A 14575-nucleotide genomic window follows, 5' to 3' on the forward strand; every position below is an offset into this window, starting at 1 on the left:
CGGTATTCATGAGCTGGATGGAAAGCTTGGTACAAAAACACAGGAACTATTTTTTACGAGGACGGCTGTCCTCAGGGCTAGGAGGCTGTCGCGGGGTTGGCTCTGCCTGTGACCATGAGTTGCGCTGTACACAGGGATCTTCAGGGCTAGAGGGGTAGCGAGAGCAAGCGGGATGACCTTTAAGCCCGGAACCCTGGCCTTAAGAGCAGACTAGTGGATCCTCACGCAGAAGGTGACCGGTGGCAGTCTCAGATCGTGGTGAACTCACAGGTCCCCGTCCCGGACTGGCCCGAGATTTGGGGACGGGAGCACTGCGGGGAATCCTGCAGCCACTTATTGTTCCTGGGGTGCCAGCCAGCCAGTATCCTGTCCAGGGAGCGTCCTGGACGAGACAGGCAACCAGCCCAAGTCTCTGAGACAGAAAGGAGCCACGTCCGTCCCCGCCTCGGCCCCGTCCCCACCCCTCGCCCCGCCCCCACCCCTCGCCCCGCCCCCACCCCTCGCCCCGCCCCCCACCCCTCGCCCCGACCCGTCCCAGCTATTTCCCAGTGCGCACGCGCCAGCAACCCTTTGCGCAGCGGCGGGACGTACTTACTCCCAGACAGAGAGGAGACGCCCGGGACACCCGGGGACGGACAGTAGAGCCCTTCACCGAGCTGCCTAGAGAAGCGCTTCCCCTCGCAACGGCGCACCGGAAGCGGAAGCGGCGCCCCGGCCACCCCCCCCCCCCCCCCGAGCAGCCATCTTGGAAGCCGAGCGGCGGTAGCAGCCGAGAAGCTGCGGCAGGTGCGGTGGGGCCGAGTCCCGGTGCGGGTGCGGCTCCCAGAACGGCCCCCACTCTTCCGCACCCTGCTCTGGCGTCTACCACGGCGAAGCTGAACGCGGCGGCGGCCTCAGGGAGAGGTGCTGGGCGCTCGCTCGCGGGCTGCGCGGGGCCTCGGGCCCGCTCGTTCGCCCCGCCGGAGCCGGCCGCAGCGGCGGGCGGGGACTTGGGGGACTCCGCACGGCGGGTCCGGTTCGTTACGTCGCCTGCTGTGCCCCGACCCGGACCGGAGCGTCCCTTCGCGGACCCGAGGTCGGTGACTGAGGGCGCCCTGGGGTTCCCGGCTGGGGGTTGGTGCCTTGGGCAGGGAAGAGATGGGGTTTGCCACGCGGCACCATCTCCCACGGAGAGGCCTGTGGGTTGGAGCACTCGGAATAAATACTTCCAGGAGTAGCCAGGGTCGATCTTTAAAAGCGTTTCCGGGAAGTTCGAGCGGTGGGGTGGCAGCCGTTAGAACCTCAGACTTGCTTAGTAAACCCCGACAGAAGCGAGCGTGGCCACCGTTATGCCCTTGGAAGTAACAGAACACCGGAAAATAAGAGTGGGACTTGGGATCCGAACAAGAGACCCTGCCCTGTGCGGGGGGTTGGGGGAGCGGGGTGAGGACAGTGGGGACTTACTGTTTACTTTCACCAACTGCAGACCCTCAACCGATGACCTCGCCTCCTAATCGCTTAGTCCAGTTCTCCGACCCAGATAGACAGCTAGGAAGAGATAAGGCAAGGCCTTATTGTAAGCTAACAAGTGCAGAAAAGTAGCCTTTTTTGTAAGCTGTGATACAAGGCTTTATTCATTCCAGGCGTGTGACATGATAATTTAGCTTAAGCAAAAAAAATAAGAAAAAGAATGTTAGGATTTTATTTAATTGGAAAGTCCTGTGTATGAGCTTCCAGCAGAGCTAGGTCTAGGTGCTAGAACCCGCACTCATTCGGCTGCACATCACTGTGTTCCTGAACTCAGTGTCAGCCCCCTCTCAGGTGTGTGTGGGAAAGTGGCAGTTGGACTGCTGCTGTGAGCCCCTGGCTCCCTGGAAACCCTGGCCTGGCCTTGGGTGTGTCAGGCCAAGGTCTCATTCCACACCATCACCTGACCTGTCTGTACTGGTGTGGGAGAGTTGTCCAAGAGACACAGTGATGTGGGAGAAAAAAGACTTACCTTGCTAGTGACTGGCTGCTTCCTGTCACCTGCAGTCCCTTAGGAGAATCATGAAAGAAAGTGTTGTTCTGAATGAGATAAAGGAGGAGTAGTTAGGGCAACGGAGGAGTCATAAGTATGATTTTGTGTCTAAAAGCAAGTTTGAAGCTGGGCATGCAGCTCAGTGATAGAACTCTTGCCTCCCTTGCTCCTGTGAGGTTAATTTCCAGTGTTGAAAAGGCAAAGAAAGAAAAGTTTAAACCAGTCATAGTGACACATTTGGTTAATATCAGCGCTTGAGGGAGCAGAGGCAGGGGGAATCTTCGAGCTTGAGGCCAGTCTGGTCTACAAGGTGAATTCCAGGACAGGACAGCCAGAGCAATACAGTGAGACCTTGTCTCAACACCCCCGAAACCAAAAAAAAAAAAAAAACACAAGTATGAGAGGGACCTTGGTCTTGTGACTGACCAGATAGGATTGGTTTTCAGTTTTGGTTTTGATTGATTGATTGATTGATTGATTGATTTTTAGTAGCTCTGGTTATCCTGGACCTCACTCTGTAGATCAGGCTGGCCTCAAACTCACAGAGATCTGCCTGTCTATGCCTCTCAAGTGCCAGGATTAAAGATGTGTGTTACCACACCTGACTTTTTTTCTTTTTTAAGAGACAGGATCTTATGGTATTCTAAGCTATATAGCCTAGGCTGACTTTGAACTTACGATTCTTTACCTCTACCTGTCCAGTGGTGGGAGTACAGGTATGCACCACCGTGCCCTGTTTATTGTGGTGCAGGAATCAAACACAGGGCTTCAAGCATGCTAGGCAAGCACTTAACCAACTGAGTTACATTTGTAGCCTGGCGCAACTAATCTTGCTAGTTTCCTGTGTGTCCACTGACTTTGGTTATGCATCCTATCTGATCACTTAGCTGAATCTAAATCAGTTGTTTTGGAATTACCCACTGAAATAATTTTGTATATGTTGGAGTATTAACTTCAAGGGTGAACATAAGAGAAAGAACAAGTCTTGTGGTTCTGCTTGTGGATCATTGGCTATTGCTTTGTTTCTTACTAGGTGCTGGGCAAGTTGAGCTCTCTGGCCCACATGGCTTCTGAAGCCAAGAACTTGGGGACAATGCTTTCTGGAAGCATTTCTTGGCCATGCTGGACTGTAACCTTGTTCCTGGTGTGAGCATTCTTGGAAGCATCAGGCAAAAGCCCTTGATTCTGCCAGAAAGGTTCTGTGCACGATACTCTTAGACCATGGGGGTGGTGGTGGTGGTGGTGTGGTTGACGACCGACAAAGAGATGTTTATTTGACTAGGGAAGTCAGTGAGGACCCTGATGGATGTAGGTGTGTTTCCTACCAGTCCAGACTGGGCTGTGAAGGTTGGGCTGTCTCAGGTGCTGAGAGCTGGGTCTAGATGGGCTGTCTAGGGGTGTGGCAGATAAAGAAGCTGCTGCCGTTCTGTGCTGTCTCTGGTGGGGAGTGGATGGTTAAGCTGCCTTGAGTTGGTGCACACGATGAGTTGAAGTGTGAAGAGATTGGCGGTTCTTGTGGTTGACAGGAAAGTAATGTGTTTCTGCATTATGGTTGTTGGAATTGGAAGGAAGTGAACAAGTAAAACGTGGACTAGGGTTCATCCCCCACTTCCCCAAATGAGAAGCCACATGAGAGGACTGTGGTGGATACCCTGGCTGAACTATCCCTCTGCAGGCCCTGAGGGTAGAGAGTAAGTACATACCAAGCCCTGGTTGTCCTGAGGTATTAATACTCGTAGAGGAGGCAAATGCAGAGGTCTGAGGTGATTGTGTCTACCAAGAAATTAGCCAGGCCAAAGGGCTAAAAGTCGATAACTCTCAAGTAATATGCAAATACTGAAGAGAGTGAAAGAACGTGTGGCTGTCTGCTATGAATAAGTCATACAAGACTAGGATAGGGTTGACTTTAGATTTATCTAGTTTGGGAGGTCAGAATGGGGAGATCACAGCTTTGATGTTTGATGTTTGCTGATGTCTAGGTCATGGTTGAAGTGTCCAGACAGCACTCTGAAATGGTTTAGGGATAGCGAGCGGTAGGAAGAAGTGGAGGCTGTGCTGGGCAAACCTGGATCTTTAGTATCACAAGATACGGCCATCTGTAACTGCCCATGTCCAGCCTGCTCTTTTTGTAGCCAAGCTCATTTCCTGCTTTTTTCATCTGAACTTAAAATAAATATATTTATTTATGTTTGGTAGTGGGGAGGTGTATGCTGCAGCATGTGCATGCAGGTCAGAGAACAGCGTGTAATAGTTCTCTCCTGTCATACAGGTCCTGGGAATTGAATTCAGGTCATCAAACTTGGCAACAAGTATCTTTATCCACTGAACCATATCACCAGCCTGTTATCTCCTCTCTAATTTGTATATCCCCAAGTGGCCCCTCAATTGTATTTTAGACTAGTAGTATTCAGACTTTATTTTTAGTTGTAGATTGTGTTAGTGTGTTTGTTTCTGTCTTAAATCATGAGAAAAGAGAGCAAGTAGGAGCTCTTCTGACACCTCTGGCAGTGGAAACACTATTCCCTCCATCACTGCCTCCTTCTGGAGTAGAGCTAAGTGGTCTGAGTCCCTCATTCAGTTCTTTTTTTTTTTCTGAGACAGAGTCTCACTATGTAGACTGGGCTGGCTTCAAACGGAAGAGTTTTACCTGCTTTCGCTTCCCAAGTGCTGTGATGTGTAAAAGTTTTTATGTTACATGTATTTATTGTTTGTGGACGCATGCATGCTTGTGCATGAGTGTGCATGTATGTGGGCTTGTTTGTGAAGGTCAGAGGACATCTTGAAGCAGATAGTTCTTTTTCTTCCACTATCTGGATTCTGATGATCAAACTCTAGATGTAAGTTTTTGTCCTGCTGGGTCTTGCAGCCATTCAGTCCCAAGAAACACCCAGAGGCTTATATTAATTATAAACTGTTTGGCCTGTTAGCTCAGGCTTTTTATTAACTAGCTCTTAGCTGGGCAGTGGTGGCACATGCCTTTAATCCCAACACTCAGGAGGCAAAGGCAGGCAGATCTCTGTGAGTTCAAGGCCAGCCTGGTCTACAGAGTGAGTTCCAGGACAGGCCCCAAAGCTACAGAGAAACCCTGTCTTGAAAAACCAAAAGAAAAAAAAAAGAAAAAAATAACTAGCTCTTACAACTTAAATTAACCTATAATTCTTGTCTATGTTTAGCCATGTGACTTGGTATCTTTTCTCAGTATGGCATTCTCATCTTGCTTCCTCTGTCTCTGACTTGTGACTGCGTCTCTGCTTTTCCTCTTCCCAGAATTCTAATCTGCTTGTTCCATCTATACTTTTTGCCTGGTACTGGCCAGTCAGCATTTTATTAAACCAACGGGGGGGGGGCAATCGAGTGCCAAATCATTGCAGTGTACAAGAGCATCATCACACAGCAGAACGCCACCATCAGTCTTGTTTGGCATGTACTTTTACCTGCTCACTGAGACATCTCAAAAGCCATAGTCCCTTCTTAGCATTGTTGTGGTCTCACTGCCTGTGTGTCCTTCACTGCTGCCTTGTGTTGAGGCCCCAGAGAGACCTTCCTAGTAGAAGTTCCTGACCTATCTTAGGGTTTCTATTGCTGTGGAGAGACTCTATGACCATGATGACTCTTTTAAACAAAACATTTAATTGGGGCTGGCTTACAGTTTCAGAGGTTTAGTTTATTGTCATGGTGGGAAACATGGTGGCGTGCAGACAGACATGGTGCTGGAGAAGGAGCTGAGAGTTCTACATCTATATCCACAGGCAGCAGAAGTGAATGCCTCTCTAGGCCTAGCTTGAGCATCTGAGACTTAAAGCTTGTCCCCGCAGTGATCTACTTCCTCCAGCAAGGCCACACCTGCTAATAGTGCCACTTGCAGTGGGCCTGTGGGAGCCATTCTTATGCAAACCACCATGTATACCCTAGGGCTGGAGTCTAAAACTCTTGGGATTCTGGAAATTTGGCTTTGTCTCTCTGGCTAATCTTGTTCTTTGTCCTTCGCTGTGTTTGAGCTCCTGCCTGACATGGTAACCAGTGTGCTCCCCCCTGAACTTGCCTTCTCTTCTGCCTAGTACATGTATCTAATTCTCTGAAAGCATCACATCATTTCTTTGTTCCCACTGGTGTTACTTGTGAGCAATGATAAAAAACAGGCTTCTAAGCCAGGAGAGGGCCCGTTTCTTTCCTGTTGTGAAATGCCCACTACTGAGGTGTTGGTGAACAGAGTTAAAGGACATGAAGAGTTGCTCTTTGGAGCCAGTGCAGCCTGACTTCATGCCTACCCAGATCCCACTTGAGTGAATCAGTCTGTAAATTCTTTGAGGATAAAATGCAGCTTCATGGTTCTTTCTACCTTACGTCTGTATTGGACACTTGGTATGTTGCATAAATGAAAGTGGTGATGGTAGTAGGGGTACAGAGAAGAGACTGGGGGAGGGTGTGGTTGTTGGGCTGCAGGAAGGAAGCAGAAGTGGTCATCTATGTTCTTCTGTTCTCTGTAAATAGAGATGGCTTTTCTTTTTCTTTTGAATAGATGAGCAATAACAGCAATAAGAGAGCTCCAACAACAGCAACACAAAGGTTGAAACAGGACTACCTTCGAATTAAGAAAGACCCGGTGCCTTACATCTGTGCTGAGCCCCTCCCTTCAAATATTCTTGAATGGTAAGATTCTGTATTCCTGCTGGGCGGTGGTAGCACATGTCTTTAATCCCAGCACTCGGGAGGAAGAGGCAGGTAGATCTATGAGTTTGAGGACAGCCAGGGCTACACAGAAACCCTGTCTTGAAAAACAAAAACATTACTACTTTTAGAGGTTTCAAAATCTTGAGAAGATTTTCCTGAATTAAAAATAAAAAGTATTTTGCAGATTGGAAGTTGTTAACAGAAGAAATACATGAGGGGCCTCTTTGGTGGCGTCAGAATTAACCCTGTTCCAGTGATGAAAGTCAGATGTGGTCCTTAGGATATAGTTGGCTGGTGTGGGGACTAGTTTCATTGAGGGGCTTGCTTACCTTTTCCCGGTTTGTGGGAAACTCCTTTATTATGTGCTGGTTAGAGGGCTCTAGGTTCACCCTTTGATTTGATTATGTTCTAGGAAGGACTTGCTTGAGATTGAAATTAATGTTTTTTTTTTTAATTGTGTTTTTTGTGTTTGTGGAGTGGGTGCATGTGTGCCACCACGTATATGCGGAGGTCAGAAGACAGTTTTGGGAGTCAGCTCTTTTCTTCCACCATAGGGGATCCTAGGACTGAACTCAGGTCATCAGATTGGTGGTGTGTGCTTTACCCACTAGTCCTCTTCACCGGCTCTCACTTAAGATCTGCTAGAATGAAAAAACCCAAAAGCATCAAAGGGAAGCGGTAGATGAGGTGAAGTGAACAGGAATGCAGAAAGAAGCAACTAGATTCCTGGCGCTGGGTGTTTGCTCAGAGCACCCTTAGCTCCCAACAGTGAGCTTGGACAGTCAGACACTTGGTGCCAGGCTCAGTTTGAGTGGCCATTAGGCTCCTGTGCCTGCCACCCAGTGAAACACCAAACTCCTAGGAGAGAAGGATTTAGCATGAGCCATGATGTGTGTGTCTGTCCCATTTTTGTTTAGAGTGGCGGGTATTACCCCAAACAGCAGTGTCAAGCCTTTTGTGAGAACTTTATAGTTTTAGGGAGTTATGTGGTTTACACATCCAGTAATTTGCTTCTCTCGCTCAGGCATTATGTTGTCCGAGGTCCTGAGATGACTCCTTATGAAGGTGAGTAGAAAAACACATGAATCATTCCTGTCAATGTAAATAACAGTCTTTCTGTTTGGATATATAGTAGTTAAATCAGATTTACCTGAACCTCATCCTAGTATTTCTCTAAGTCCTAGAAATATTTGTTCATTTTGGTATTTCTGGACTGTTTGTAATTAATCACCTGCATTTCCCCAGCCTCTTATGTTGATTAGAGATGGGGAAAAGACTTTTTATTTTATTTTGTGTGTATAGGTATTTGATTGCCTATATGTCTGTGTACCACATGTGTGCCTGGTGCCTACAGAAGAGGGGGTCAGACCTCCTCTTCTTACAGATGATTGTGAGCCACTATGTGGGTGCTGGGAATTGAACTCAGGTCCTCTGGAAGAACAGCCAGTGCTCTTAACCACTGAGCCATCTCTCCAGCCCTGAGTGATACTTTTTTAAAAAGGTTTTCCTTTGACCCAGGGATCCTAAGTTTTGGGTTGATTTGTTTTGGATAATGAGTGCAGGGTCTATGGGGGCGGGGTGGAGATAAATGTGTGTGCATGTCATGATGATGGTGTTTGCAGTGCCAGACACCAGAAACTTGTCTGAGCCTTAGAGCAGCAGGGTGTAGGTGAAATAGGGGAGGCATACAGGCTATTTGTCTTGAAGAGCCCTTGATACTTCTTTTGGTTAGTCCCTAACAGATGTGAAAGATGGGCTTCCAAACAATTGGTAAAAATAATATGAAAACACTTTGTGTGTTTGATGTGCTTGAATTATTTTAAGTTTTGAAGTTATTTTGGTTTTTGGTATTTGTTTTTAAGTTTTGTTTGTTTTTTTGAGACAGGGTTTATCTGTGTAGCTTTGGAGCCTGTCCTGAAACTTGCTCTGTAGATCAGTCTGACCTTACATTCACAGAAATCCACCTGCCTTTGCCTCCCGAGTGCTGGGATTAAATGCGTTCACCACTAAAGCCTGGCTGTTGTTTTGAATTTTTAAATATGTGTATGTAGGAACTTGTAGAGGTCAATAGAGGTGTTGGATCCTCTGTAGCTAGAGTTACAGTTCCAGCAGCCGTATGGATGCTTGGAAACAAGCCTCAGGGCCTCTGCAAAGGCAGTAGGTGCTCCTAAGTTCTGAACCTCTCTATTCTGTTTTTAAATTGTGAGCATTTGAACACTGTGTGACAAGACCTTACCTAGCACTCGGTCAACCAAGGTTTGTTGATGTGGGATGGATGGGCTGGACACGGGGCAAGAAGAGTGTCGCCCTGAAGGGTATATGAGCAGAATCTTGGAGACTTAACCCTGATCTTGTCACTTTGCTTTCAGCTGTTCCTATTTCCTAACCTATAACTCTAGTGTCTTATCCATTAATGCTGGTGTCCTCTGTTCTTCCATCTCCTTATCCTTTTCTGTGTTGTTCTGTGGGTCCTGTCCCTCAGGCTGCCGATTTACTGAACCCTTGTCATCCCCTCTTTACTGCCTCTCTTCAGCTGTCGCTACTCAATCAGACTTAGCCATTGGTAGCTGTAGATAATATTCTCCAAGAGTCTATAAGGAATCCTCTAAATTGTCTTGCCTAAGGGATTTCCTCAGTCCTTAGTTTGTTTGTTTGTTTGTTTCTTTTTTGTTGTTGTTGTTTTTGTATTTCGAGACAGGGTTTCTCTGTAAAACTTTGGAGCCTGTCCTGGAACTCACTCTGTAGACCAGGCTGGCCTCAAACTCACAGAGTTAAAGGCGTGCACCATCACCAACCAGCTAGTCCTTAGTTTTTATCCTCTAGTATATGGTACTGTTGATGGCCACTTCCTGTGCTCTTCCTCTTTATGTGTGAGGTATTCTGGCCTTCCTAATGGCTCCTCTGCAGCTCCTCATTTTGAGCTCGGTGACTGTCCTGTTCCTAGTACTCTTGGACACACCCATCCTAAGAGTAAAAACATGACTTCCTGTGGAAAGTTTGCTAATTTACCACTAATTGTGGATTTAATGTGATCTTATTTGTGTTTTAGGAATGTTAGGACTCACTCTAAAATTTACATGAAAGGACAGAGGACCTAAAGTAGATTCCAAAAAAATAAAAATGTTTTGAAAGAAGAATTAAGTGGAAGAGCCACTGTTTCCCGTACATTATGTGGGTCTAGCAGTGAGGAGCAAGCAGTGGTGCAGGAAAACAGATGGTAGAGCATGATGTAGAGCCCAGAAACAGTGCATATCACCAGGTCAGTCGGTGTTGGCAGAGCACAAACCAGTAGGGAAACAAAGCCTGACAAAATAGTATAGATCTGCTTTGTTGTCTGGGTTTCTGTCCCTGGACTTTGGCCAAGGTTATACTTGTGGCCCATTCATCATAGACTTCTCTCTGTGCTCTTGGTTAGGTTTGTAGAGGAGCCTTTTGCTGATTGTGTTCCATGGCAAGAACTGACTTTGGTTGCAGGGGAGAGGGTCTGTCTTGCTGTAGTCATTTTGGTAAAAGCATTCCTCTAGCAGGCATATCTTCATGCTTTGAGGTGAGACCTGTCCACAATGAGTATTTTTTTAACCTGTGTCTTGGAATTAGGGATAGAGATCAGTGGTAGAGTGCTTAGCATGTGCAAGGCCCTAGGTCTAATCCCCAGCATGACCAATCAATCACTAATGTGTATTTATACACAAAGAATCATTTCAGTGGGGGTGGGAGTAGGGGTGTGCACATATGTGTGCTAAGCTAGAGGAGGGTGTCAGGTGTCCCTGTTCCGTTGAAGCAGTGAACCTGGACTTGCAGCCAACAAGATCCAGTATCCATCTCTCTTCCTCACCCTCATTCTTAGAGTTGTAGCCATGCATGGGACCATCTTGTTTCATGGGTTCTAGAATCCAAACTCTTCATGTTTGCGTAGCAGGCTCCTAAATGTTGATCCATCTCTCTAGCCTTCATTTATGCGTTTTCTTTTGTTTTTTGTTTTTGGCTTTTTTTTTGTTTGTTTGTTTTTTTGAGAACTTGCTTTGTAGACCAGGCTAGCCTGAAGCTCATAGAGATCCACCTGCCTCTGCCTCCCAAATGCTGGGATTAAAGGTGTGCATCACCATGCCCAGCTCATTTATGTGTTCTTTAACGCAAGTAGTTAACTGATGTCCAGTAGCTTGCTGTTTTCCTATATAATTTGCACTATGTTATATCATATAGATTCCTCTTTCACCCAGCTCATGCCTGACATCTATTCATGTGACCCTTTTCTTTGAAATGCAAGTGGGTCTTTTTTTCTTCCTGCACACAAATGCTGGTGCTAGGAATATATTTGCTAGGAACCAAATGAAACAGTGGAGGAGGCTCAGTTCTCAGTAAGGGAGGAACATGAAGAATCTGGAGAGAGAAGGGGTGTTCTGTAGCTGTAGTGGGGCAAGTGATCGTTACAGACTCCTGTGGGCACAGTTGTAATGGACGGAGAGTCAGAAGCTGGGGGGCAGGCTGTGGTAGTGGGTCAGCATGGAGAGAGCAATGGGATACTGTTGGCTCAGGAAGCCAGCTGGGAACTGGATAAGGTGGTGAGAGTTGAGAAGCAGTCACACTGGCTCTTGACAAGGCTAATAAGCCTATTTTTCTTTTGATATAGGTGGCTATTATCATGGAAAACTAATTTTTCCCAGAGAATTTCCATTTAAACCTCCAAGTATTTACATGATAACCCCCAATGGAAGGTTTAAGTGCAACACAAGGTAAGCTTCCTGGTGATGCAGTGCTTTGAGCTGTCTGTGGTCATAGGAAATGTACATTCTTCCTTACAAAAGTTGTTTTCTTTCAGGCTGTGTCTCTCCATCACAGATTTCCACCCAGACACATGGAATCCGGCGTGGTCTGTCTCCACCATTTTAACAGGGCTTCTGAGCTTCATGGTGGAGAAGGGCCCAACCCTGGGCAGCATAGAGACATCGGACTTCACGGTGAGGTGTGGCAGCACCTCGCCTGGGGCCTTGTGGCACCGTGGCCTCCAATCTCTCATCCTGGTTCTGCCCTGTTCCTGGCCACATTGTAGAAATTTCTCCTTTGGCTGCCTTAGAACATGGCCCATGGCCTCACTGCCCATCTCTGTCTCCAGCTCTGCTTTTGTCCATGCTAAGAATCCCTGACACTCAGGAGACTTTGTAAGACTTGAAGGGGCTCATTTCAGTTCTCTGTTTAGATGATAGGAATCATGATCGTGTGATGTTAATTGATAACAAAAAGATAAATAAGCCTTCATAAGACATAGTTTTTGAGAGGAAAAGGCATTTTGGATGCTTTCTATAATCCTTGGCTCTGCAGGAGTCTGTTTTGAGGTTTTGTTTGCCATTAGGGTCTCATTCTTAGCATATGGTGGTCTGGAACTCACTGTGTAGGGCAGGCTGTTACTGAATCTGTAGTGACACTTTTTTTTTTTTTTTTTGGTTTTTCGAGACAGGGTTTCTCTGTGGTTTTGGAGCCTGTCCTGGAACTAGCTCTTGTAGACCAGGCTGGTCTCGAACTCACAGAGATCCTCCTGCCTCTGCCTCCCAAGTGCTGGGATTAAAGGCGTGCGCCACCACCGCCCGGCTTGTAGTGATCCTCTTACCTCAGTCTCCTGAATGCTGGGATCACAGGTGTGCACCATCATATCTATCTCTTTTCTAAGAATTTTATTTTATTTATTTTTTTTACCCCCAGACAGGGCTTCTCCATGTAACTACTCTGGCTATCCTGGAACTCCCTTTGTCGACCAGGCTGGCCTCAAACTCAGAGAGATCCATCTACCTCTTCTAGGATTAAAGGCATACAATGCCCAGCAAGAACTACTACTTCTTTTTTTAAATTAAAATTAGCTAGTCAGTAGTGGTGCACACCTTTAATCCCAGCTCTTGGGAGGCAGAGGCAGATGGATCTCTGGGTTTGAGGATAGTCTGGTCTACAGAGTGAGTTACAGGACAGCCAGGACTACACAGAAAAATCCTGCCTCAAAAAACAAAATAACAGAAAAATTAAAATTAGCTTTCTGGCTGATATTTCCTTTCTCTTTCTTCCTAGAAAAGACAGCTGGCAGCACAGAGTTTAGTGTTTAATTTAAAAGATAAAGTCTTTTGTGAATTATTTCCTGAAGTTGTGGAGGTAAGAAAGCAAAAGTTGGAACTCAGTTTTTGTCTTCCCCTCTGTTAAAACACTTATGATTTAATTGTTTCCAAAGAAAATCTGAGTCTATGTGCCTACTGCCTTTTCCCTGTAGACGTAGAGAAATTGCAGCCCTCCATGTTGTTGCAGGACATAGAGGGGGTCTGTGTTGATAGCCTCCACATTTTTGGGTGACAGAGCTGGCTCTTCTCCAGGACCTTACAGTGTAGGATAGACAGAGCCCAGGGATGGGGGAGGTCCAGAGAGATGTGTAAGTGTTGGGGACTGAGTCTGTCCTTACAGAGGCATGAAAGTTGCCAATCAGCGGCTGTCCCTCAGGTGATCCACCAACAGTGGCTAGGAGGTACATGGGTTTGTACTATGCCATGTGGAGTTAAGTGTTTCCTGATTTGGCCTGGAGTTGAGACCATGACAGTGAGCAGAAGCACCAGGCTGGACAGTGGTGTAATACTTGATGGCTCATTGTTACTCCTGGTGCAGGCACAGAATAGTAATTTTGATATCTTGTTTTTTTTTTTCACCTGTAAAGTTGGGACCAGGAACTGTCCTCTATTGGGGTTAGGATCTGCTACAGGGGAATGCAGACCTGTGTTCTGGGTGGTAACTCTGGGTTCATAAAAACTCGAGTGCTGCTCCCAAAGGAATAGGTTTGTTAAGACAACTGAAGGTTCTTATGTTTTTCTCTCAGGAAATTAAACAGAAACAGAAAGCACAAGATGAACTAAGTAGCAGGCCCCAGAACCTTCCCTTGCCAGACGTGGTTCCTGATGGGGAAATGCACCGTGGCCAGAATGGGATCCAGCTCCTCAATGGGCATGCACCTGCTGCCGGCCCGAACCTCGCTGGGCTCCCACAGGCCAACAGGCATCATGGACTCTTGGGCGGCGCTTTGGCGAACTTGTTTGTTATAGTTGGGTTTGCGGCCTTTGCCTACACGGTCAAGTATGTGCTGAGAAGCATAGCACAGGAGTGAGGCTCAAGAGCCGCAGTCGACAGTTGCTGCTGAGGGACGCAGGGGCCAGAGCTTGGTGCAGGCGGAATGGACATGCTGCTGAGCACAGGACGGCCTGCTGGACTCCTGGGCTTCACTTTTTAAAAACCTTAAAAAGAAAGCAAAAACCAAAATGTGTGATTTGGAGATTGGAGATTCTTACCTCCCTCCAGAGGCTGATGTGGACAAGAGCCACTCACGCTTTGGTTTTATTGCTTATCTCCTGTGTTGTCTTTTGGACCAGTTTAGTAAACCTGGTTTTTTTGTTTTGTTTTCCATTTTATTAGATTTCGTCACTTAAAAAATATAAAACTTTAATGCCTATCGAATAAATACTCTGTGTGTTCCTAGTGGAGTTGCTGAAGGCTTCATGATGGGGCCAGTGCTGCAAACCTCCAGTGGGGCTGAGTGGGGTAACAGCCCTAGTTGGGGTCTAGGAGAGAAGTGATTTGGCCTCATTGTAAAACTCTGCATATGAATGGGAAAAACTTTTAGAAAATGCTTGTGCTGTTGTTAAGTTAGAAGAGTCAGCTTGCTCTCCCTGACCACACACAGTGGCTGAGGACTCCAGTAAAGGCTTGGGCCGGTGGGGGATGGTCCTGGTATTACTGTCAGCCTTAATACCTGTCCCTTCTTGCCGTAGATGCTTGACTCTCCCTTATGGCCAACATCTTACCTTTTTAATGTTTGTGTTTAATGTATCTGCAGTAGTTGGATGGAAAGCTGACATCTGTAAGGGACCAGATGGAGGCAGTGAC

General features: G+C 46.8%; 1 protein-coding gene across 3 annotated transcripts; it reads left to right on the forward strand.

Moving 5' to 3' along the window:
* The first annotated feature begins 596 nt into the window (after window positions 1–596).
* LOC121443596 (ubiquitin-conjugating enzyme E2 J2) lies at window positions 597–14167 on the forward strand. 3 transcript variants are annotated; one of them, XM_041645413.1, is made up of 8 exons: window positions 623–1075; window positions 3033–3195; window positions 6519–6649; window positions 7695–7735; window positions 11301–11403; window positions 11490–11628; window positions 12725–12805; window positions 13515–14167. In XM_041645413.1, exons 3-8 carry the CDS (start codon window positions 6519–6521, stop codon window positions 13797–13799), a joined length of 780 nt encoding a protein of 259 aa, XP_041501347.1. In that variant the 5' UTR covers window positions 623–1075; window positions 3033–3195; the 3' UTR covers window positions 13800–14167. The 3 variants fall into 3 exon arrangements, with proteins under 3 accessions (XP_041501348.1, XP_041501347.1, XP_041501346.1); XM_041645414.1 differs by lacking the exon at window positions 3033–3195 and having other exon boundaries at window positions 597–1075; window positions 11510–11633; XM_041645412.1 differs by lacking the exon at window positions 3033–3195 and having other exon boundaries at window positions 717–1075.
* Window positions 14168–14575: the final 408 nt, after the last annotated feature.

The sequence above is a fragment of the Microtus oregoni genome, unplaced genomic scaffold (genome assembly GCF_018167655.1).
Source record: "Microtus oregoni isolate MIOR12 unplaced genomic scaffold, Mior012 000109F_ref0000275, whole genome shotgun sequence".
Taxonomy (NCBI): domain Eukaryota; kingdom Metazoa; phylum Chordata; class Mammalia; order Rodentia; family Cricetidae; genus Microtus; species Microtus oregoni.